This window comes from Lepidochelys olivacea (assembly GCF_965140295.1).
Source record: "Lepidochelys olivacea isolate rLepOli2 genome assembly, chromosome: 1".
In the NCBI taxonomy this organism is placed as follows: domain Eukaryota; kingdom Metazoa; phylum Chordata; order Testudines; family Cheloniidae; genus Lepidochelys; species Lepidochelys olivacea.
Genome location: NC_140411.1, coordinates 326384832 through 326410585, shown reverse-complemented (window position 1 = coordinate 326410585; position 25754 = coordinate 326384832). Strand labels below are relative to the sequence as shown.

General features: G+C 41.2%; 1 protein-coding gene and 1 long non-coding RNA gene across 3 annotated transcripts in view; one reads left to right on the top strand and one right to left on the bottom strand.

Moving 5' to 3' along the window:
• Positions 1–25754, bottom strand: part of COG5 (component of oligomeric golgi complex 5) — a 301746-nt gene that overhangs the window by 87015 nt on the left and 188977 nt on the right. For both annotated transcript variants that reach the window (XM_084641140.1, XM_084641141.1), the window contains exons 8-10: positions 7557–7722; positions 6512–6624; positions 6337–6414 (exon numbers count right to left, since the gene is read on the bottom strand). In XM_084641140.1, the coding sequence (XP_084497266.1) occupies positions 6337–6414; positions 6512–6624; positions 7557–7722 (357 nt within the window). The remainder of the gene's footprint in view (positions 1–6336; positions 6415–6511; positions 6625–7556; positions 7723–25754) is intronic.
• The window catches only part of LOC311515169, a 44765-nt gene continuing 33916 nt past the window's right edge, over positions 14906–25754 (top strand). The window contains exon 1 of the long non-coding RNA XR_014710070.1: positions 14906–15010. This is a non-coding gene — a long non-coding RNA (uncharacterized lncRNA). The remainder of the gene's footprint in view (positions 15011–25754) is intronic.

Sequence of the window (25754 nt, the reverse complement as noted above, 5' to 3'; positions counted from 1 at the left end):
CTTGCGTGCTGAGCCTGCCCAGGTGGGATCCCCAGCCCAGGTCCAAGGCATCGGAAACCAGGGTCAGTGATGGGGCTGGGGCTGCGAAGGGAACTCCCTCCAGCACTGATCTGGGGCCACCCACCTTTCCAGGGACGACCAGATGTGGTCTGGCACCCTGACTACCAGGTCTAGATTGTGCCTGTTGGGGGTGTGGGCTGATGCCAGCCACACTTGCAGCGGCCAGAGATGGAGCCAGGGATGACAGATCACGTAAATACATGCTGCCATGTGACCTAACAACCTCAGGCAGGTGCAGGCTGTGAGAGTGGGTGGTCCCTTATATGCGAGATCAAGCCCAACATGGCTTGGAAACGGGCCTCTGGAAGGAAAGTTCTGGCCCACGTGGAGTCGAAGACCGCCCCTATGAACTCTATCTGTTCCATGGTATGAGGGTCAATTTCTTTTAGTTTATTAACAGGCCCAGGTTGTGACAGAACACACCAGACTAAGACTCCTCTGCCCTTGATGAGCCAGTTGTCGAGATACGGATAGACCTGGAGACTCACACAAGTGGCTACTGGCGCTTTGTGAACATCCACGGGGCCAGTGAGAATTGGAAATGACACTGGCCCACCAAAAAACTGAGGAACCCTCTGTGTCCTTGAAAGATGGAAATATGAAAATAAGCGTCTTTCAAGTCAAGAGCAGCGTACCAGTCTACCAGATCCAGGGTGGGAATGAAGGAAGCCAGGGAGACCATGCGGAACGTCAACTTCTTGAGATATTTGTTGAGGCACCACAATTGCAGAATGGGTCTTAGGCTCCCTTTTGCTTTTGGGATTAGGAAATAAAGGGAGTAGAATCCTTTCCCCTTCATTTCCCAAGGGACCTCCTCCACTGCCCCTGGCTTCAGAAGGCTGTCGACCTCCTGAACGAGAAGTTGCTTGTGAGAAGGGTCCCTGAAGAGGGATGGGGAAGGGGGGCGGAAGGGAGGAACGACCGAGAATTGCAAAGTGTAGCCCAGAGATAATGCTGATAATGCGTAGGCCTGTTAAAGGCAGATGACGGCTTAAAACCTGGGGACTGGGGCATGTCCCGTCCCGGGTAAATCCCCTGCTAGGACGCTAACCTTACTAACTACTAACACTTAACACCTACTTACTCACTAACTACTGTAAACAAGTATATACAAAGAACAATAGTGAAGAGTTGAGAGAAAAAATGCTATCCACTTGCAAAGCAAGGGGAAGTGGGAATCGAAGCATCACAGGCGGTAAGAAGGAACTGAGAGGGCATAGGGCCAGGGACACCTAATATACCGATGCATGAGAGTGGCACTCCACAGGGCACCACTGTTGACCCTATGGATACTGCTAAGGCAAAAATCTCCAACAACTGTTCACCTGGGCATGCACACACCTAGAAAGGAATCGACCTGAGCAAGCACTCAAAGAAGAACCACATCTCAGGGTGAGGGGTAGTTCTATCTGCAAGTATACCCAGTCCTTACTTCTCTAGTGAGACTGGCAATAACAATAATTAATGCAAACAATGATGGTGGTTTTATTAAGTGTATTCTTCTTCATTAGGAACCAGACTGAAACTACCAACTCATTTCACGTTAGCTTCCACTCATCATCAAACCTAGCAAGCCACAGGTGAAGAGTACCACGTGCCACTATCAGTCTCCTGAGTCAGCCAAGCCTAACCCACCCCCTCACTCCATCCCCCAAGAAAAAACAAACAAAAAACCCATCTATTCTTAATGATGCATTTTTAGACATTGTCCCAGGTAAAAATAAAAATTAAATTTAAGGGAAAAGAAGGAAAAAATTACATTCAACACAATGTAGTTAGAATTTATTTCATATAAGCCCCTGAATCTGCAATATAAATTTGTATTAAATTTACCTTCAGTGCGTCTTCATGCAGATATAAGAGTTTACTCAATTCGAGGATTAGGGCTTAGAATGCAAACACATTGTACCTTAAGGCAGGGACTGTAGCTCCAATCCTGCAAACATTTATGTATATGCTTACATTTGAGCACATGAGTATCCTCAATTAAGTCAATGGGCATCCCTGTGTTTAAAATTGAGTGAGTATTAAGTGTTTGTAAGATCAGGACTGGTGTCTTTACTCTTGTCTTGTACTGGGCCAGACACCATATTTGTATTTAACCGATTAGTAATAAATAATAATAATAATATTTAAGTAGTTTCTGTGCCCACTTGTGCTTTTATAAAATTTTTGGAAAAAAAAAATCATACCTATAGTAATTAAGGAAAAACTAAATAAAATGATATTTTCTCCAAATTCACAGAAGGCAGTAATTCTACTGGCTTTTCAGTTTTTCCACTTGGGACCATTTGCAATTCTGTCAATAAACGAATGTGAAAACATTCACATCTGAAATGAAACAAGCTATATTTTTTTTGACAGTTTTGAAAAAAAAATGTTTTTCAACAGTATTTTTGTGAAATGCAGATTTATTGTTGGTTTTTTAAAATGCATTTTTAACACCCACACACACACACACACACCGAGTCCTAGGCACTTTTGTGTAATTGAAATTTCGCAATTCCAAAATTGACAATTTAATAAAATATACTACTTATACCACTCCAAAAATACCCACCAGGAGGTATGAGAAAAAAACCCCTCCATAACATGCCAAAGAATAGCTCTTATGTGGCACTTTTAATCAGTTTATCTTGAAGTGATTAATGAAGGTGATCAGTATCATTATCCCCACTTTACAGATGGGGAAACTATGTCACAAAGAGGGGAAGTGATCTGCCAGAGGTCACTCAGCATGCCAGTGAGAGCTGGGAACAGAACCCAATAGAATCCTGAATCACAGTCCAGTGCTCCAATAAATTAAATTAAAAATAAAATGAAATAATAATAGTAATAGTAATAATAATAACAACAATAAACCCATTCATCCCTCAGCCCACCCTCTTCCCGAAAAGTCTGGAGGAATGATGGCCTTTGCAGTCTAATTGGATTGTTAACAAATCTGGGCACTAGCAGACCAAAGGGAGGAAAGAAGAGCTGCTCATGGAGTGTCCTGTCATTGGCTCCCTCCTGTCTGAATGGAGGGAGCCACATCTCACGTGTCTCCACCGATCACAATTGCCAAAAACACAAAATGTTTTGTCATGCTGTGAAAACTGCTTTTCACTTTGTAATGCCACTAACTGAAATGTGTGTAGGAGTGGAGGATCTACCGTATGTGAAGATCAGAGTTCAGTTTCAACTCCGTATCACAAGGGGCTCAACCAGATTCTTACCTATATGATTAGGTAATGGGCTCTCATAAAAAGATAGGCTAGATACTGAAATTAATGCTAACTTAGCTATTGGCCTTCATTGCAGCAGGATTAGTCACTAACAATTGAAAGGGAAAAGAAATAGGGTAGAACAGTTGAAGGCACCTACCAGTTCTTTAAAGGTGAATCAAATCTATTTTTTAAATAAATACAAAATCACTGTAAAGAACCAGAATCATTAAGAGAACAAGAACAACAAATTAAATTATTTCAAAATGTATTTGTAATTTTAATGTTTCAACTCATCAGTTTTAAAATAAAAATTACGAATACATTTCAAAACAATAACATGTAAAATAAGTTTTTCAATCTGTTACCTGAAAAGCCTGAGATTAACCCATCAAGATTCTGAATTTCTCTTGATACAGTTCATCAACTCACATCTAAATCACTGAAAGAATATCCTGGCAGGTAAACAAACTCAGTTCACCTTTAGTTTCAATATTATTATTAGTCATTTTTAAGTCTACATATGTGGATGGAGGAGGCTAATGAACCAAAAAGCAACCAGTTTCCTTATTATTAAAGGGCATGTGTTTATCAAGGCCGGGGTCACTTCTCTCATGTTTCTTCGGCTGGCGCCTATACTGCCATGGTTAGAACAAGAAAACAGGTGGACAGGCAAAGTGGAACTGCAGCTGCCGCAGAAGATGACTGCAATAATGATGTTGGCATCACTAATTCTAATTAGTACACAGAATGCAGCGTGGAGGGTCATCTTCATATCATCTGGAGTGGGCATGCTGCCTTAGAAAATGGGCATAATGCTATTACATTTAGCTTGTTTAATTGTTTAGCTCTGTTTACTAATGAAACTGAACACAAAGAACATTCAACCTTCTCTCCCCTCTCTACAACCTTTTTCTGAGGACTTGAAGATGGTAATGCCAGCTGTGAATTTGTGGTGGCTTGGATTAGTATGAGATATACAGTTTTCATGACTCAGTGCTGCGATTATTTCTTACTGGCAACACACATTGTAGTTCTTGCTCCCCCAGACAGCTGTCTGTACAGCTCAAACTGAGTGGATTTACATGGCTTCCCAAATTTTAGCTGTGACTAGTACTTGACTGCTTTTAGCTAAACACCATCAACACTGATTTGTGTGGCTTTGTTGCCTACACTCACCACATGATGCTGCACAGTACTTCTTCCCGTAGACCTCACACTGGGTGTTACCAAGATAATGGCCAAGAAAAGCACTGTACTGTACAGTATCGACCTGAGAAAGGAAGAAGTAAAGCAGCACTATACTATGCAGGGAGAATTCTTGCAAGATGAAGAGTTGTAAGACGACCTGATACTGTATTAGCTAGAAGAAAAGGAGGACTTGTGGCAGCTTAGAGACTAACAAATGTATTTGAGCATAAGCTTTCGTGAGCTACAGCTCACTTCATCGGATGCATTAGCTAGCTCATTCCCAGAATAAGAACTGTCCAGCTTTGTTTTATACTCCTCTATACTGATCTCATAATTTACAGAAGAGGTCACTAATTGAGAAGGAGATAATCATGGAGAAACAAATATATATTATTTATAAAATTCATTCTGGCACCACAGGCTCAGTCCCACGTTATGAAATTAATGGGAAGGGAGGGTGTTCAGTACCTCAGAACAGAGGCTCAGCACTTTATGGATTAGAACACAGTATTTCATTCAATCTTTCCCTAATTTAACCCTACAAAATTCCTTCCATTCACTTGGGTATTCTTTAGTTAAACACTGTGATAAAGACTTCCCAGCCTCTCTCTCTCTCTCTCCCTGCCCTGCCGCCTTCCCTAAACCTCCTCTGACAATTGGGAAAGCCCCCTCCTTATCCAACAGCCACTCCTCAAAAGTAATGAGGGATACTGGGGAGAGGGATGGATCCAGGAGAGGGAGCTGCTGGGTATGGAAGATGAAAAGCTCATTTACATGAGTTCTCCTCACATTCAAACTGCTCCACAACTTCCCAGTGTGCAGGATTGCTCCCGCTGTTTGAAGGGTCATTTTCCTCTTTTAAGAGGTTGGCCTATTGCTGAGACAGTTTGTGAAGGCCAAGGGGCTTTGGATAATTTTTGCAAGAGCAAGCTTTTGGTATGCAGAGACATTTACCTAAAGCTTATCCACTTCTTTGGATTTAAAAAAAAGAAAAAGAGACAACTCTAGTCATTTCCTCTCAAGGAGAGTTTCAAAGTGTCTGGCCATGGGGCAATGCTATACTCCATGTATTTCAGCGTGGGCTTAACTAATAGACAAGTAAGTTCACCGTGTTCAACCTTTAGTATTTGATTTTACTGTTGGGAAAAATTTACATATGAATAGTTTCCAAGACCATTTCAAAAATTAAATCTGTGTGAATTAATAATCTAACCATATGCATAGAAAAGGAGATGTCTGCATAAAAACAGACCATAAAACTTCTTTTGTTTTCGTTGTTTCCCATTTACTAAGTCAGACAAATGGCTTCAATATTGCTGTTCCTAGCCCTGAAGGAGACCATTAATCAAATTATTCCAAATAAGAATAGAAAACAATACAAATGAATGGACAAGAATAGGTATTCATATCTGGGCCTTCGAAGGGAAAAAAAAACCAGCCATGATTATTTTTTCAGAGAAGAAATTGCCAAAAAGTAGAGAAACAGATGGCTGAGAACACTAGATACCACATGAAGACATATTTTCCTACAAAAACTAATGCACAACATTAATTACCCAAACGACACCGTATATTATGGGATGACAATAATGATCACGAATAAAAACTGACAATGGTGTCTTATTGGTTCTTTTAAAGAAAACAAACGCAATTATTACAAGAAGATGTGTATGCCCTACAAATATACCCCACAGATCATAAACAGTCCACAAATACACTTTGCTATGCTACTCTGACTTTCAGCACTGTCTCATTACTGAAATTACGAAATTACTACAGAACTTTAAAACTGTAACTGAAAGGCTCCTCTCATCACATTTTCCTTAACAGAACCACTCGCTATTTTTGTAAGAACTTATTCAGCTAAATAAAACTTTACCTTAACTATTTCCTCAATGAAACAGACATGTGAAACAGGGTCTCTCTTCTTTGTCAGTACTTTTTGCAAGTGCTGCACCTGTAAGAGAATTTGTTTCAAGGATAATTTAGGTTTTCTAATGTGGTATATGCAAAAATTGCACTAATGTAGAAGAGGAAATATAGGGACTGAATACCTGTGCACAGGCTGCACAGATCTGATCCATGAGTTTCTCCATGTTTGTCCAGAGGGCTGCTCGGAAGGCTGCAGTGTTTCCTGGCGTTGGCATAACAGCTCGGCCAGGGCCACCTAAACATATTTTGAAGGCAATGTATCAACCCATTTCAGGATTTAAAAATCAAGACCAACATTGTCAGGTGTGAGTGTGTAAATGAGGTTAAAACATAAAAATCCATCAATAGGTACTTAAAGAAGTGGCCTGATTTTCAGAAGTGTTGAGCTACAAACAGCTTGAAACACCAGCTGTGAGAGGTGTGAACAGCCCCAATCATCTCAATCAAGTATTAACTCTGAAGTCTAGTGAGGATACTTTAAATGTCAGCATTATTAACTACTTCACTGCTTCTCATCTCAGCAGAAACACAAAGCCAATGTACTTCTCCACTGTTGTAAGATGTGCTGGCAGGGTGACGAGGGACAACTGGCTGCTGTCAAGGATATAGGCACTCACCTGAACACTTTGGCCTAAGTGTATTAGAATTACAAAAATAAAACACTCTTTTTAACTGATGCAAATACCCTTAAGCAGCCTTCATCTTCCTTGAGAAGCCATATGCCATTATTATGGTTCCAACACACATGTCTAATCCCAAACTGTGTTGTAAAGGCTTCAAATTAAAATCTGATATCTACATCAGTTTTGCATTTGTGTTCTTCAATTCTCCATGGTACCACAGCTTAAAAATAAGAAGAGCTAAATTTAATGATGCAGTGATCCCCCAAGTTGGAAACACTACTTTAAGATATTCCCATTTGACAAAAGTGATCGAATACATTGGTCAGATTTGTTCCACTGCTTACAAGTAATATACCAGTCTCTCTGCGGTCCTCTCACAAATGCTTGTAAGGTAGAATCAGATTCCCAAAAAACCTTAACGGTTTTCATGATGAATTCCTACGAACGCTTAGCATTTTTCTCCCACATGACTGAGCACAATGCAATTCTGCCAAATGACCAGAGACGGTTATGCTGTAAATTAAACAACATGCCCATACTGTACCTCTTGTAACTGTCTGGGGCGGCTGTGTCAAAACTTTGATATCCAAAGCACTCTTGATATTCTCGTCTAGAGATGCACAGTATCCATCCACTACATTAGAAATGGTATCCTTCAAAGTCCCAAGATTGTGGAAAACCTGAAGTGCTGTTCCCACTTGAGTAGGATTCTGGGGAGATAAGGGGAAAGTGTTAATCTCTAACTGTATAATGGTTTTGTTTACCCATGATGAGATGTCATTTCAAGATTTAAGTTAATGTGCTACAGTTTGCTGGCTCATTTCATTTATCATCCAATGATTGGTCTCCTTACAGGGGAACAGGAAAGAGGAGGAAAAGGGGGAAGGGTTGATTTACTTTGATGTTACTATCTCACTACTCAACAATGAGTTATACACAGGGCACCTTCAGAGGGAGAAGAGGAGAAAAGAAAGGAGATGAAAACAATGATGATTATGGCAGGCTACCAGTTACAGATCTAATAGTTCTTGCATAGCAAAATTATTGTGCAATATTGAGTATCGCTATGTCTCAGCTATCTCCAGTTATGAGAGTTTGTAATACGGTACTTTTCTTGTACAGTACCTGCTACACTTCTGTCTTTTAACTGTCAACCTTTGATTAAACATTATCAGGGATTGAAAAATCTACTCCATCACCCAGGGCAAGTAGGGAGCTTTCGTAGGTGAATGCCATCAATGTATGCAAAAATCTAAGTTTATTTTTTAAAAATGAACTATCTAGCTCTTATGATTTTGACAATAAGTTTACAAATATGAGCAGAGTGTGAACTAATACCATGCTATCTTCCTATGTCTGCAGACAGACCGCTCCAGTGCCTCTGTTGATGTTCAGAGCTTTCCCTAAATACAACAGCGTGAAAACCAACAATAGTCTTTTCAGTATCACTGCTGTGCTTCAGAACTCTTTGGTTAGGAATAAAACGGATAAAAAACCCCATTGAGCTGCAGCAAAGGCAGGTACTGGAGCTATTCAGCTCAGGTCGGAGAACAAAAAAGTGGAGTCTTTGGGAAGGGTAAGAGTACTGGAGGCACCCCGCCCACACCCACACAGAATGCTGCTTCTTCCTTCCTCCATTCATAGGAGATTGGTGGGTGGGGATGCATATTTCAGATACCCACTAGTGGGAGGCGGATCCAAAAATAGTTCCCTTCCATTCTATTTATTCCCAGTGCCCAGGACTGGACTGAGGACATCCGAGGCTCTAGGCACATCCCCACATGGCCCCGTGCGACTTGGCCCTACCCCGTCCCTTCTTGGAATGGCAGTGGTAAGGCCACATAAGAGAAGTCATCTAGGAGACCACCACCACTCCTCTTTGGGCAGGCTGGATCTCCCCTTCCCAAGATCATCTTCTGTCATCTTCTGTCCCAGAGGAGGAGGGAGACTCAGCCAGCACCCAACTGAACAAACGACGATGGGGTGGTAGCAGTGAGGAACTCCCTGCACAGACACATCCAGAGGAATGAATTTCAAAATTCAGACTCCAATTAAATGAATGATGCAGTTCATCCCTCTCAGAGCTATTGTTTCAGGTGCCTGCTGACTCAGGCAGACATCAGTAAAGAAAATAACCTTGAAAATGTGGCTGACTGTTTCTTCACAACCAGGAGGGCTGGAACCACAATTTTGAAAAACAAAAGCCGAGATTTTAATGTTGTCAAATTACTCCTCCGGAGTTGAGGAGGAGTAATGGAGTTGAGGCCCCAGGCAATGGAGGAGAGGAGAGAAGCACTGACCATGAACAGGGGATCCCCATATCTTTATGGGTCTGTAGCTAGTAGGATTACTCCTCCGACAATTAGACGTGTGGTAAAATTTCCAAGCGTTATGTGTAGGTGGGTTTGAGGGGGTGGGTGAGTGAGCAGGAGAAAATGAAAGATTGGTTGAAAAATAAGAAAAATGAAGCATGGCAAATACATATAGACAGATATTGGAGATGGGGAGAAAAAGAGAGAAAATATAACGGAGGAGGGTATCAAATACAATAAATGGAAAGGGAAAGAGTGAGAATGAGAATGAAATAGACGCTGAAGGTTACTAAGGAAAAGTCACTGATCTGTAATAGGACTAAATGGACTAAAGATAGAAAGGAAAACGGAATGATAGTAAGTAAGACTGAATAGCATTTGGTGAATAGGTTATTTAATTAATTTTACTAGTGATTGTTGAATAATTTATTCAACAATTTTTGTGGCATTAAACTTGTTCTATAGCTAGTTTAAATACTATTCATTTAATATATTATTCAAGGAATAAGATAATTATCTCTATTTGGGAAGGCTCTGGCAGGAAACTGCAAAGATTTGTAATATTTTTTAGCTGCTGGGTATGGTATATATTAGTTATTGAGAGGCAGGTGACAGAACTGAGGTACTCTGTTTTTTTAAATACATCAAAGATCACGTAGAGCAAAGAGCTTCTGTATATGGAATGAATGTATAAATGAGTGTTTAACCAGCCATTTGCACTATGTTACATTTAAAAACAGTATAAAATAGAAACTTGATTGACAATGTTACAGTTAAGTAAAGAGTCCAACAAACAGTACACAGCTGTTTTATTCCTTTAAGATGCAGGAGGTGTGGCCTTGGGGAGTCGTGGCCACATAGGTATTTCATGCAGGTATTTTATCTTGGGTAGCAGGAATCAGGTAAAATATTCAAGCCCTGAAAATAATATACTAAAATCATTTTTTTTCACATTCATTTGCTTCACACAGCACTGTTTTCTCTCCTCATAAAGTACTCCACATTTTATTTTCCTCACTAAGGTTCAGAACTCACAGCTGGTGCATCATTAATCCTAAGAGAATTTTACTTTTTACACATAGCTAGTTTCTAGGTTTAAGAATGAGAAGTACAAAAACTAGAGTCTCTCTTGGGAACAATCGTATTGTGGGGAGAGAGAGAGAAAAGTTGGAGGGCAAGGAAAATAAACAACAACTGTGCTAGCAGACTGGCATGTACATCTCAGAATTAGAGTGTTTAGCATAGATACATTATTCAATGGAAGCTGGAAAACAGTCTTGCAAACTTCTCACTGCCAACAAGTTTTGCTTTGGGGAAAAATAGGAGGCCAAAATTCTTCCATCTGAGAAACCATTCGGCATAGCTTCCAAATGTTTGTGGATCTCTTTAAGCAAAAAGAGCAGCCCTACTTTTGCCAATGTCTTTACTAGCACAAAGGTATATTCCCGAAGTACAAACTTAGCTGATCTACACTAAACAGATGGGTTTCAGAGTAGCAGCCGTGTTAGTCTGTATTCGCAAAAAGAAAAGGAGTACTTGTGGCACCTTTGAGACTAACAAATTTATTTGAGCATAAGCTTTCGTGAGCTTACAGCTCATTTCATCGGTACTCCTTTTCTTTTTACTAAACAGATGGTCATGCACAACCACATAGCTGGAGTTACAGGGTGGTTATATTCTTTCAAAGTGCCTTGTTCTGACCTCCAAACACAGAATGGACTCTTTGTATTATCTGAATGTACGTGAATGGTCAGATAATTCTATTTGTCTGCTATTAATCTATGTTTCTGCTGAGACATTAGTGTCTTAACAGATAACAATAGACTATTCTGCAAGAGATTATCCTAAAAATATTTACAAAAATGTTATAACTTTAAAATAAATCATGGCTGCTGTAACCAAGAAGTTAGGTAACAAATGCAAGTAGTACAGGCTACAGCATTTCGTAGTACATCAGTAGCAAGGTAAAGCCTAATGTGCATGCCACAGCAGTAAAGCAGGTGTTTACAAGTCTCATTTCATTGACCTACATAAACACAAAGCTCTAACCCCACCAACATTTACAGAGCTGCAAAACTCCCACTTGAAATGGTCTTAAATGATGTTAGACGGCAGAAATTAAAGTCCTGAGTTGATCTAAGAACACCCCTTTCTATCCAAACTACTCCCCCCTTTTTGGTGCTTCAGCATATCAAATATGGTAGACATGCTGATCTAAAGTTAAGCTGAGTTATGAATACAGAAGAATCCCAGAAGTCATCAGTTAAACTGGGGATTTTTGGGACTGGGGATTTTGGGTGCCCAACTTGAGAAACCTTGAAGTAGCCTGATTTTCAGAGGATGGGTACTCAGAAGTTTCTGAAAACAAGGCCCCAGCAAGGTGTTTCAAGTTGGGCACCCAAAAATTGAGGCATCCAAAATCATTGGGTGGCTATGTATAAATAGCACCTACCAATCAAGCAAATCTGCTCCTTGCGTGTACCAGTCACAGTTGTTCACTAAAATTAATTTTTACTGTTTTTCACTCCTGTTCATAGAATATCAGGGTTGGAAGGGACCTCAGGAGGTCATCTAGTCCAACCCCTGCTCAAAGCAGGACCAGCAGAGCCAACACAGTTAAGAGAGAAGTAGATGGTACAGCAGAGCCAACACAGTTAAGAGAGAAGTAGATGACACAGAATCGCCAGGAGAAAATAAACATGAAACCCCATGATGATGTGTTTATGGTCATTTTTCAGAGTAGAACCACATTTTGTCACTCCTTTCCCTGTAGAGATATGCCTGTGCAGGTCTCATGGTGAAATTTTGTTTGTCGTGTCAATTGCAAGATCCCTAAACAAAATGCTAGAGTTTACAATAGAAATTTCCGTACCTGTTACCTCTCTCACACCTTAGCGTGGAATACAGTTTATTTTCTTTTGTTTACTGCCAACACAGCAGCTGACTAAATTATGACTGACAAACTGTAATGTTTATTAAAAACTCATGTAAACAGTCATCTCTCTGGCTTACTAACTGAAGTATGATGGATTTTGCCATAGTTAAGAAACATAGTTTAAATTTACACAGTCACCTTTGACCAGGGGTTCATGAACTTTTTCACACAGTGTGGACTACATCTTAACAGAGATTGTGTCATGGGCCTCCACCTCTCCTCTAAGTCAAGATGGTATTGGCCACCTTTACTATACATTCATGATCAAATAACGTACATCTGCCAACTACAGCAATTGCTTACATGAGAAAGCAATAGTGAATTCTTAACTGTCTTTTAAACCACATTCTGCAAACGGAAAGAGCAGGGCCAGCAACCTGTGACCAGGCAGCTCTCTGAGGAAGTGCTCCATGGATCACACTCTGGGAGCTTCTCACCCAAGGGAAGGAAGTCTTAGTTCGACTAATGTACACACATCAGAAGGTTTTCTGCTTTGCTTAGGAAAGTTGCACAAGTGACTTTGATTGAAGTCTTTATTATTCTGAAGAAGACAGATGACCCTGTTCAGAGATGACTGTGGCAGGAATGCAGAGAAAGAGGGTTTTCATTGTAATCGGTTGTAAAACAGCTGACATATTGTATATAAAATTTTATGCTTTCAATCTCTGACCAGCTATGTGGCAAAATATTCACCCCATCTCCAAAAGGAAAAAGGATAATACAATACACATAAACAGAACTGGAAAACCTAAATGGCTTATTAATTAAGTTCAACTAAAACAAGATCCATAAATAATAACAAATCATTATTCCACAATGCATCTATAACTAAATACTCGCCAATGTTGTCAACAAGAATAGCTACACATAAGTAATTCACACAAAGCACAATTCCACAGCATTTAAGACAATCGATATTAGAAACTAGTAACTGAGCCCTGGAATAGAAGACAAACAACTGGGAGAGCTAAATTAATTTAGAAAGCTAAGATGTTTTCATGTGATTGAAATTAATTACATTTTAGATACAACCTTTCAGAATACAGTAAATGCTTTTGAAGGACAGTTTCCAGAATGACACCTTACAGAACTTTGAACATACACTTTAATATCAGATATCACCATTTGATCTAAAACGTGCAATGATGAGAAGTATTTCAATTGCTTTTTGCACCTGGTTCACAAAGGCAATTTTGCTTCCATGAAATACTATATGTAATTTCCATCACAACATGGCTTTACACAGTCATCTTAACAATTAATACGAGCCTACTTTACACTTTTTATTACGATTCTAAATATGAGAACAACTTAGAAAGGTATTTTTAATATATTTTTACTAACAATGGGGCAGCCCAGCCTTCGTTCTGCAGCTGAAAATCTCCACTCAGCCTTCTAGTTACAAATATGTAGCAATTCTCAACCTCCTCCTCAGCTTCTGCCACTATCCAGGGCACTACCTCCTCAGACAACACTGCCGCCTCAGAATAATTCTGACAGGAGTATTTTTGTGTCCTTTCCATCGAAGTCCAAGAATACTGCTCCTATAAATACATGATCTCTACCAGTCTAGTGACTGGGGGTCCAGAGGCAGTTCCAAAAGCTATTCCAGTTATCAATATCATGTTATTTTGGTTTCAAAACTAGTATATAACTATAACAGCATCCAAACGCATGCCTAATGTTACTGTCCTTAGTGAGGATTAATAGCAGAACATAATTCTAATGTTAAGTTTCAAGGGGACAGGGTGTAACTAACTAAATTTTCTTTAAAGGAGACCCTGCTTTTTTGTTAAAGCCTCACAGCTATAACAAAAGACAAAGAATACTAACAAAAAGTCTGTGGGGGAGGGGGGAATTCTAAAAATGCTTGTAGTACTCATCAGAGGTGAAAAGCAAAATCCACTCTATGCCCAGTAGGGACAATGCCTTATGGATCTAAATTACCTATTCAGTAATTCAGATACTATGGAGATAAGTGCTACAGAGAACTGTAAGAGAGACAAAAAGGTAGTGGAGCCTTCACTACCCACCGTTTACTCCTCATTTTCATAGCCCTCACTATGGCAAGTGCTTTTTACAGTTAAAGATGACTGCAGTAGTCTCCTTTTGGAGCCCGCCAATCCACTTCCTTTAATCAGCCTGCAAGGGAGTATGCATACTTCAGCTAGCCAACCAGAAACTGGATTTCCTAGCCCTTGTCAGTGTGAAGAGCAAGAGATCAAAAACTGTGAGAGAAATATAGTTATAAAGTAACTCAAATACCTTCCAGAGTGGTGAAACATTCAAAATCAACGTTTTGGTCTGTAGATTAAAAGTAGCATTGTTAACTATTAAGATACACAGCAGGGGAGCATTATCCTGACAGAAAGCAAAGAGTCTTCTCTTTAATGTGTGGTTACAGAGTAACAGCTGTGTTAGTCTGTCTTTGCAAAAAGAAAAGGAGAACTTGTGGCACCTTAGAGACTAACCAATTTATTTGAGCACGAGCTTTCGTGAGCTACAGCTCACTTCATCAAATACTTCTTTTGAATGACTGGCAAGATTAGTGGTTTTCTATGAACTTTCATTTCCTTCAGCAGTTTTTATCTATATTTTTTCTATTCATGATGGGATAGCTGAAACGACATAGCCATTAAAAATAATGTGACAACATTAAAGAAAAAAGTCAGCATAAAAAACAAACAAAATAAACAAACAAAAACCACAGAGGCAAGGAGCGCCTGCTGGAACTGGAATACAGGAGTTCAGGTAAGTGGGTTTGTAACTTTCATCTTGTATATGGCATGGTTCTTAAAGTTACTTTTTATTTATTTTAAACTAATTTAGAAAATCATGCTATATAGCGAGGGAAGATACAATTTTCCTCTGCTCTTTCAAACCAGCTCTATGGGTTTCTTAAACAGCTGATGCATTCCGGGCCACCACAGCAAAGCTAGGACTAGGAATTTGTAACTTTATGGAATATTTAAATTATGGTAGCAAGGCATGTGACCAGAGGATTAAGGTTTCCTGGAGCACTGGGCCAGAGCAAGTGGAGGGCCCTTCCCCTCCCCTTCTGCCTGCAGGCCCACCCCCATTCCACCCCTTCTGCCGCAGCCCCACTCCTTTCTGCCCCTTCCCCGGGACCCACCCCCATTCCACCCAGGGTGGCCCCCATTCCGCCCCCCCCCCACTGCAGCCCCACAACCCCTTTTTCTCCTTCCCCCTGACCCCCCCTCCCTTGCAGTCTCAAGACCAGAGAAGCTCTGTCCCCATGCCACTGCCTCAGGGCCACAGCGGGGAGAGAGCTCCTCCAGTCCCAGAGACGCTACGGGGGTTTGGGTGCTGGGGCTTCTCCTGACCTGCCCACCCAGAGTTTCTGCCGGAGAGTGGTTTGAGCACAGGGGCTTGCCCTGCCACACCGCAGCTTCTGCTAGGGACAGGTAGGGGGCACTGGAGGGGGCTTGCCCTGCTATGCCGCGGCTTCTGCCAGGGACAGGGTTGGGGGCCACTGCCAGGGGCTTTCCCCATCCTGAGATTTCTGCCGGGGATGGGGTCTGGGGCCGCTGGGGATGGAGGGCATCCCCTGTTCTGCAGCTGCTGCCGGGGACAAGGTTGGGGGCTGCTGGGGGGGCTTCTGCCCAGTACTGCTGCCACGGAGCGTGGTTGGGGATGGGTGGGCTTCCCCCGTCCCTCCCACCCACCTGGTGACTAGGGCTCGGAGCTTCTACTGGCGGTGGCAGACTTTTTCCAGGGGCGCACCAGTTGGCTGGGGCCCCTGGGCACAGGCCCCATGGGACCAGTGGCTCATCACCACTGCATGCGATTAGTCTTTAATTATTTAAATGCTGGACATCTAAGCATGATTAGTAAGGATATACAGTATACATTGGTGAAATATTTCAACACACAAATCCTAAAGCAATAGACACCTTGTATCTAGAGCTGTGAGAATAACTGATTTTTTGGATCACTAACTGATCCCCCCCCAAAAAAAATTAATTAATTTCAGGTCAACCTGAAATGAAATTTTTTCAGAATGTTTTGTTCAACCCAAAACTAAATGACAGGTTTCAGAGTAACAGCCGTGTTAGTCTGTATTCGCAAAAAGAAAAGGAGTACTTGTGGCACCTTAGAGACTAACCAATTTATTAGAGCATAAGCTTTCGTGAGCCACAGCTCACTTCTCACTTCATCAGATGAAGTGAGCTGTGGCTCACGAAAGCTTATGCTCTAATAAATTGGTTAGTCTCTAAGGTGCCACAAGTACTCCTTTTCTTTTTCCAAAACTAAATGTTTCATTAAGTTTGAGCTTTTTAAAAAAAGTATAAAACCAAAGTGAATTTCTAAGTGAAGTAATTTTGAATAAAAAAACCTAAACATTTAATTTCAAAAACATCAAAATGAAATGTTTTCATTTTTTCAGAAGTTTTGTGGTTTTTTCAACCTAAACAATTCAACAAATTCAATAAAAATTCACAAAGTGTTTTCATCAACCCAAATCTGCATTTTTCAGCAAAAAAGTTTCATCTTAAAAATTTTGCCCAACTCTGCTTGCAAATGCCCTGTGACAGAGATTTAAGTAAATGATATTTAAAGGTGACTTGCAAATAAAGATAAATTTGATAAAAGTGGAGCTATTAATTGGAAAGTGGGGTTTCTTTCTGTTACCAGTATTAAAAATCTGTGGGAGGGACAGTCTCTGCAGGATGAAAGAGGTAGTAACAAGATGCATGCATTCACGCACAAAGAGATGGACTACAGCAGCGTTTCTCAACCGCAAGCAGCTATGAGGGGCTTTTCATGCAGCCACAGCTTCCTGGCCAGTGACAGGGGGCGGGGCGGGAAGCAGTGGACCATCCCCTAGGGTCAGCAGCAAGGATTGGGACCTGCCCCCCTATGGAGCCAAAAATGCCGGAGGAGTAGGCTTTAGCCCTCGGGTGGGAGGGAGCAGATTCAGCTGTGCAACTGTGGGCTCCGTTCCCTGGTCACAGGGCTTCGAGCTCCAGTCCCAGCCATGAGGCAACAGGTGCCAACCCGGGCTCACCCCACCATCGTTCTTGGCCACCATCGTATGGTTGCAGGGCTCCGGTCCATCAGGTCACCACCACACTGCCCCTGACCCCTGCTGCCTTCCTACCCACCTACCTATCCAGGGCTTAATTTGTCCTCCAGCTTGCCAGGGCTGAGTAAGTCTGTTGTGAAAAGTGATATTTGTATGTTAATATCACTTTTCACTGTCTCCCAGCTAGCAAGCAGTCTGCTGCTGTGAAAAGTGATAAACATTCAAATATCACTTTAACAGAAACAGACTTAAGAGCTAGCAAATCTTAAAAAAAAAAAACCAACAGAACAAAACAACCAAGAACATGCAAAGTACCTTATCTGTTTCTATTATGCTTAGGTCCATTAAAGGATAGAGACAACTGTACGTTATTTTTATTATTGAGTCTGCAAAAAAATCCATACATAAATAAATTAAAATGATTTGGACATGTAGATGTGCATATTTATTGTTTTTCCTAAAGTTAATTAAGTATTTTAGGAAAAATTGACAGAGCACCACCAGAAAGAGTTGGTGGCCGCACTCTGAGGCCACCAAAAAATTTGTTGAGAGAATCATCATAGAATATCAGGGTTGGAAGGGACCTCAGGAGGTCATCTAGTCCAACCCCCTGCTCAAAGCAGGACCAATCCCCAACTAAATCATCCCAGCCAGGGCTTTGACAGGCCTGACCTTAAAAACTTCTAAGGAAGGAGATTCTACCACCCCCCTAGGTAACACACTCCAGTGTTTCACCACCCTCCTAGTGAAAAAGTTTTTCTTAATATCCAACCTAAACCTCCCCCACTGCAACTTGAGACCATTACTCCTTGTCCTGTCCTCTTCTACCACTGAGAATAGTCTAGAACCATCCTCTTTGGAACCACCTCTCAGGTAGCTGAAAGCAGCTATCAAATCCCCCCTCATTCTTCTATTCTGCAGACTAAACAATCCCAGTTCCCTCAGCCTCTCCTCATAACTCATGTGTTCCAGACCCCTAATCATTTTTGTTGCCCTTCGCTGGACTCTCTCCAATTTATCCACATCCTTCTTGTAGTGCGGGGCCCAAAACTGGACACAGTACTCCAGATGAGGCATCACCAATGTCGAATAGAGGGGAACGATCACGTCCCTTGATCTGCTCGCTATGCCCCTACTTATACATCCCAAAATGCCATTGGCCTTCTTGGCAACAAGGGCACACTGCTGACTCATATCCAGCTTCTCGTCCACTGTCACCCCTAGGTCCTTTTCCGCAGAACTGCTGCCTAGCCATTCGGTCCCTAGTCTGTAGCGGTGCATTGGGTTCTTCCGTCCTAAGTGCAGGACCCTGCACTTATCCTTGTTGAACCTCATCAGATTTCTTTTGGCCCAATCCTCCAATTTGTCTAGGTCCCTCTGTATCCTATCCCTGCCCTCCAGCGTATCTATCACTCCTCCTAGTTTAGTATCATCCGCAAATTTGCTGAGAGTGCAATCCACACCATCCTCCAGATCATTTATGAAGATATTGAACAAAACCGGCCCCAGGACCGACCCCTGGAGCACTCCACTTGATACCGGCTGCCTACTAGACATGGAGCCATTGAACACTACCCGTTGAGCCCGACAATCTAGCCAACTTTCTACCCACCTTATAGTGCATTCATCCAGCCCATACTTCTTTAACTTGCTGACAAGAACACTGTGAGAGATCGTGTCAAAAGCTTTGCTAAAGTCAAGAAACAAGACATCCACTGCTTTCCCTTCATCCACAGAACCAGTAATCTCATCATAGAAGGCGATTAGATTAGTCAGGCATGACCTTCCCTTGGTGAATCCATGCTGACTGTTCCTGATCACTTTCCTCTCGTGTAAGTGCTTCAGGATTGATTCCTGCACTACAGTATGTCTGCAGATGTGAGACAACTACAGACCAGCTTTAGGAGCAGAGTTTGAACTTTGAAGACAGTAAAAAATAGCAAATAAATTATTACAGCAAATTGGCCTCAGATCAAGACATGTTTATGTAGATAACAGACCTTACAAATACTAGTCAATTTCCATGAGGGTGCACTGACAAAAATGCATAATTTTTTAGCTGACAGGAAAGAAACTTACTTCTGAGGTTTATAATCAGATCAGTTTTCATGAATGGTGGCTGTAAAAATGATGATGTTAGAACCATTCCCTTTGGAAATAAAGCTAGTACTTTATATGAAGCAAAAGGTTTCATTTTCTGAGAACACAAGTATCATGCACGCCTCCCAATCCACTGCACAGTAATGAACCAAGTGAGCTACAAACTTTATATTATATACACACACACACACAAATATATGCAAATTAGACAACTACAAATAAATATGATCAGGCGAGTTAAAAATCCTAATCAGGGACTAAAGACAGATAATAAGGAACGTAAGAAATACTAATGCCTTTGGGATAGAATTTGGGATGTTCTCAATGCACACTGCATTACTCAATAAAAGATTGTGTTATAACTGATGATGCAAAAGGGTTAAAGACTACACAAAGAAGGAGCATTTTTTCTAAGTCAAATTCCAATATACAGAGGTAACAGATGAAGAATTCAAGTGTTTAGAGAACCAAACCTGTTATTAAAAAGTTAAAATCTCTTTAGAGTGTTTGGGCACAAGATGTAAAGAGATAGTTAATGCAAGCATACAGAAAGAATCATAGGACTGGAAGAGATCTCGAGAGGTCATATAGTCCAGTCCCCTGCACTCAAGGCAGGACTAAATATTATCTAGACCTCCTTGACAGACGTTTGCTCTTAAAAATCTCCAATGATGGAGATTCCATAACCTCCATAGGCAATTTATTTCAGAGTTTAACTTCCCTGACACTAAGTTTTCCCCAATGTCCAACCTAAACCGCCCTTGCTGCAATTTAAGCTCATTGCTTCTTATCCAGTCCTCAGAGATGAAGGAGAATAATTTTTCTCCCTCCTCCTTGGAGCAACCTTTTATGTACTTGAAAACTATCATCATATCGCCTCTCAGTCTTCTCTTCTCCAGACTAAACAAACCCAATTTTTTCAATCTTCCCTCATAGGTCACATTTTCTAGACCTTTAATCATTTTGTTGCTCTTCTTTGGACTTTCTCCAATTTGTCCATGCCTTTCCAGAAATGTGGTGCCCCGAACTGGACACAATACTCCAGTTGAGGCCATATCACCGTGGTGTAGAGTAGAAGAATTACTTCTCATGTCTCGCTTACAACACTCCTGCTATTACATCCCTGAATTATGTTTGTTTTTGCAACAGTGTTACACTCTTGACTCATATTTAGCTTGTGATGCACTATTACCCCCAGACCCTTTAACGTAGTACTCCTTCCTAGGCAGTCATTTCCCATTTTGCATGTGTGCAACTGACTGTTCCTTTCTAAGTGGAGTACTTTGCATTTGTCCTTATTGAATTTCATCCTATTTACGTCACACCATTTCTTCAGTTTGTTCAGATCATTTTGAATTTTAATCCTATCCTCCAAAGCACTTTCAACCCCTCCAAGCTTGTTATCGTCCGCAAACTTTAGAAGTGTACTCCCTATGCCATTATCAAAATCACTGATGAAGATATTGAAGAGAACCAGACCCAGAACTGATCCCTCAGGGACCCCACTCGATATGCCCTTCCAGCTTGACTGTGAATCACTGACAACTACTCTCTGGGAATGGTTTTCCTACCAGTTATGCCCACATCTTATAGTAGCTCCATCTAGGTTGTATTTGCCTAGTTTTTTTATGAGGAGGTTATGCGAGACAGTATCAAAAGCCTTACTAATGTCAAGATATACCACATCTATTGCTTCCCCCCTATCCACAAGGCTTGTTCCTCTGTCAAAGAAAGCTATGAGTTTGGTTTGACAGGATTGGTTCTTGACAAATTCATGCTAATTGTTACTTACCACCTTATTATCTTCTAGGTGTTTGCAAATTGCTTAATTATTTGCTCCATTATCTTTCCAGGTACTGAAGTTAAAATGACTGGTCTGTAATTCCCCAGGTTGTTCTTATCCCCCTATTTTTAGATTGGCACTATATTTGCCCTTTTTCAGTCCTCTAGAATCTCTCCCATCTTCCATGACTTTTCAATCAGCTCTTTGAGAATTCTAGGATGTATTTCATCAGGCCCTGGTGACTTGAAGATATCTAACTTGTCTAAATAATTTTTAACTTGTTCTTTCCCTATTTTGGCTTCTGATTCTACCTCATTTTTACTGGCATTCGCTATGTTAGATGTCCAATCGCTACTAAGCTTTTTGGTAAAAACTGAAACAAAAATGTTATTTACCATTTTTGCCATTTACACATTTTTTGTTATTGTCCCCCCCCGCCCAATTGAGTAACAGGCCTACCCTGTCCTTGGTCTTCCTCTTGCTTCTAATATATTTGTAGAAATGAGGTTAGAAATTAAAGACGCTTTTAGCAAATCCCTCTAGACTTGAAATTGGTCAGCACAGTATCATTATACTTGGCACACACTAGTAAATTACAAGCACTACCACTATGAATAGTGATTCTAGACAAAATCGTAAAAGCTATTTAAAGAGTTCAAACAAGTGCACAGTTAGACAAAGTCAGCCACCTCAATTAGTGACAGTCAAAATTATTTCAGGGAACAAAATTAATTAAATTGCTGAAATTCTTAGGGTACTGGGTCAGAGTACGTTGTCCGCTTATTATTTATGTGCAGATAAAACAGTTTGTTAGAATGGAAGTTGAAGCTGAAATTGCATTTCAATAAAGTTCAGCTAAGTCCCAAAGCCAAGATTACACTCTTTTCACAAAGATTTCACATCTTTATAAAAAATCCTAAGTGTCAGAATGTCTGGAAATGAACAGCTAAGGGGCCCACTTTATGTGCCACTAAAGTATAATCCTTCATCATTCACTTTCACTCCACTCACTCAACCTTAGCTTTGCCCCCTAAAATTTGAAAAAATATATGACAAAAGGTCAAATTGACAGTTTACAAGGAGAAGATAAGAATCCCATCTCCTATTCAAGGATCCTTTTCCAATTGTCAGTTTTTTATTTTGATCCTTGCATATGTTTTTCCAAATGTTGGAGGGCAAAGTTAAGTTGTCAAACTCTTGTACAGAAGGAAACATCGGTTTGAGGTGTTAGCTAGACTGCACGGAAGCACACTTTCAATCTCAACGTGTTTTTAACCAGTTGTTTTGTTTCTGAATTTCCCAAGTTTTTGAATGAATATTACAAGTTTAAACATAGTTGGTGTTTAAGATCTACAGTAGGGGAATTCTTCAAGTTTTAGTGGGCCACATTTGAAATTTGCGCTAGCTTTTGGTATATGTAATTTCTTTTTTATTTCCAACTTTAAAAGCATTAAGAAAATAGCAATTAGCCCCATTACCATCTCAACTTCTGGTCAGTATTTCCAATCCTCTGCCCCTTAGCATAACAGGAGCACTGCAATATAAGCTCCCTTCAAAGATTATAGTTGAGAAAATTATATAGCAACAACAAATCACTAGAAAGCAAAGAAATAAGACTTTTCAGCACAACTAAAAAGCTTGCCAGAACACTTACTCCCTCTAACAGTGTCATCAGCATAACAGATGGTGAAGAGCTAATGGAACAGAAAGGCACCAAGAACTGTTGTAAAGAATTATTACATGAAACATCAAGCAATATTCCAGAGTTTACCAAGTCTAAGGCTATAAACATGACAACCATTTAAAAAAAAGAAAGAATCTTCTACCTTTAAAGACAGAAGCCAGTTAGTGCTCAAGAATTACAAAAGTATCTTAACAATATAACAACTGAACTCAGAGAGTATGAATGCACAGGAGAGACCAGTTTGTTAAATATTAACATGAAATAGGGAAATAATGGAATCTGACACAAATCAAACTTGCTCAAGTGCTGCTCTCACCTCCCACACAACTTTACCAATTTTTAAAGCCCGTTAGAAAAAAATTCCAATTTAGCATTTAATTTTGAGATTAAGTTTCTCTTTTAAAGCTGTAGCTCTCATTTTCTGATGGGAGACAGAAGCAGCAGTCTTAAGGTGCCACCATTGCCCTTCTGTTGGCCCGTCCCTGCAGTTGTAGATTGAGATCCCATTACTGAAACACAGAAGTAGGAGAACAGAGGATAGGGCTGGGAACCTGGTGCTGTCTGGCGCTGGCTCCTGCTTGCTTTCTGCCCATGTATCATCATTTAGGTGCTCACTGTAATCCCACAGTCAGTCAATTAGTGAAGGCTGGGCCATTTGAAGGCGAGAGAAGTCTTAAAATTAATGGCTAAAGAGGAATTAAAAACAAAAGGTTGGGGCTTAGCTACTTAACTCTATGAAGGGACACGGTCAACTTGATTTTTTCTAATTCATAAAAATTTCCAGTTTCTGACAGGACACCCTTTAAATAGTATGTCCTGAATATTTTTTTAAGTTTCTATTAAAATGATCAGGGTTTTTCTGTTCCCTTGTAGATGTTTATAAATATCTTTTCAGCAAGGGAGAAAGTGACTAATTGGCTACACCGGTTATTGTATGCAAAGGAACTGATTTCTGGAAGGGGAGGTTACTTACCTGTAACTGAAAGTTCTTCAGGATGTGTGGTCCCTATCTGTATTCCACTGAGGGTTATGCCCAGAGCTGCAGCTTTTCAAAGTAGTAGTGTCTGTCGGCCCACACATGTGCCCTTGCATTCCCTTGTGGTTTCACCTGAGGGTGGGGTAGACCAACCACATCTTCAGTTTCTTCTCCACCACACATCTACCAGATCTGCAGCAGAGGAGAAGGAGGGTGGGACTGGAATATAGATAGGGACCACACATCTCAAAGAACCTCCAGTTACAGGTATGTAACCTCCCCTTCTTCTTCGAGTGATGGTCCCTATTGTATTCCATTGAGGGTGATTAACAAGTAGTACCTAAGTAAGAGGAGTTTGCAAGGAAAATGATGGAACCGTGGAATGGAGAACCGCTGCACCGAACAAGGCATCTGTTGTAGAATCATGCACTGGAGCATAAGAAGAAGAAAAGGTGTGTTTACCATCATGGGTCCCAGTTCACCAACCTTCCTTGCAGAGCTAATAGCCATCAGGAAAGCAACCTTCATGGAAACAAGAGAAAGGGAACAGGATGTCATGGGTTCAAATGGGGAGTTCATTATTGATGTAAGGACTAGGGTGAGATCCCATTGAGAAGTGATAGGCTGAATGGGTGGGTATTGACATACAAGGCCCTTCCAGAATCAAGCAGTCAAAGGGAGGATAAAAAACGAATGTTCCTCCACCTGAGGATGGAAAGTGCTAACAGCTACTGTGTGCACCCTGATGGAGTTAAGAGCAAGTCCCAAGGCCTTCAGACAGAGGAAATAGTTCAAGTGCATCGGGATGTCAACAGCCTCAGGGGCAAGACTGTTCTGTTGGACGCAGGAGGTGAAATACGCCCATTTAACTTGGTAGGATCATCTCATGGAGTCCTTCCTGTTACTGGAGAGGACATCTCATACTACCAATGAACATTCTCGTGCTAGTGGAGGTGCCCATCCAAAAACCAGGCTGTTGGATGAAGCAGCAAACAGGCAAACAGAAGGAGTTTGCTTGGGAACTGTCAGAGAGAAGCTACGGTGAGTGCTGCATTAAGGGGGCTGTGTTGTGAGCTGGTGGGGTGAATATCTGAATGTCTGTCTCCTGTGACCATTTGTCTGACTGGAGCTAGTTGCAGGGGCTGTTTGACCGTGTGTTTGTTTGAAAAGTATGAATTGGAAGTGCAAGCTGGTCTCCATATTGGAAGAGAAGGTTAAAGGACTAGAGACCTAAGTATCAACCCTGTGTTGCATCAGAGAAAATGAAGATTTTCTGGATAGAAGTCAGCATTTGGTACTGCAGGCACAGCATGCTGAAGAATCTCAGAGGGCAGTGCAGAACGGGGAAGAAAATTGGCAGCATGTAACCTCCAGAAAATGAAAGAGGAGAATGGTTTGGAAGAGCCACCTGAAGGAAGGGATCAGAAGGAGACCCCATCAACCAGAAGGCATGGAATGCATTGTCCTAGGATGGGGGTTCCACGACCACCACTCCCAAGAGGAGGAGACAGGTGGTGATGGTCAGGGACTCCCTCCTAAGGAGGACGGAGTCATCCATCTGCCGTTCAGACTGGGAAACTCGGAAGTGTGCTGCTTGCCTGGAGCTAGAATTCAGGATGTGACGGAGTGTCTGCTGAGACTGATCAAGCCCTCGGACCACTACCCCTTCCTACTTCTCCATGTGGGCACCAATGATACTGCCAAGAATGACCTTGAGTGGGTCACTGCAGACTACGTGGCTCTGGGAAGAAGGATAAAGGAGTTTGAGGTGCAAGTCATGTTCTTGTCCATCCTCTCTGTTGAAGAAAAAGGCCCAGGTAGGGACGATCGAATTGTGGAGGTAAATGCATGGTTACACAGGTGGTGTCAGGGAGAGGGCTTTGGACTTTTCGACCACGGGATGTT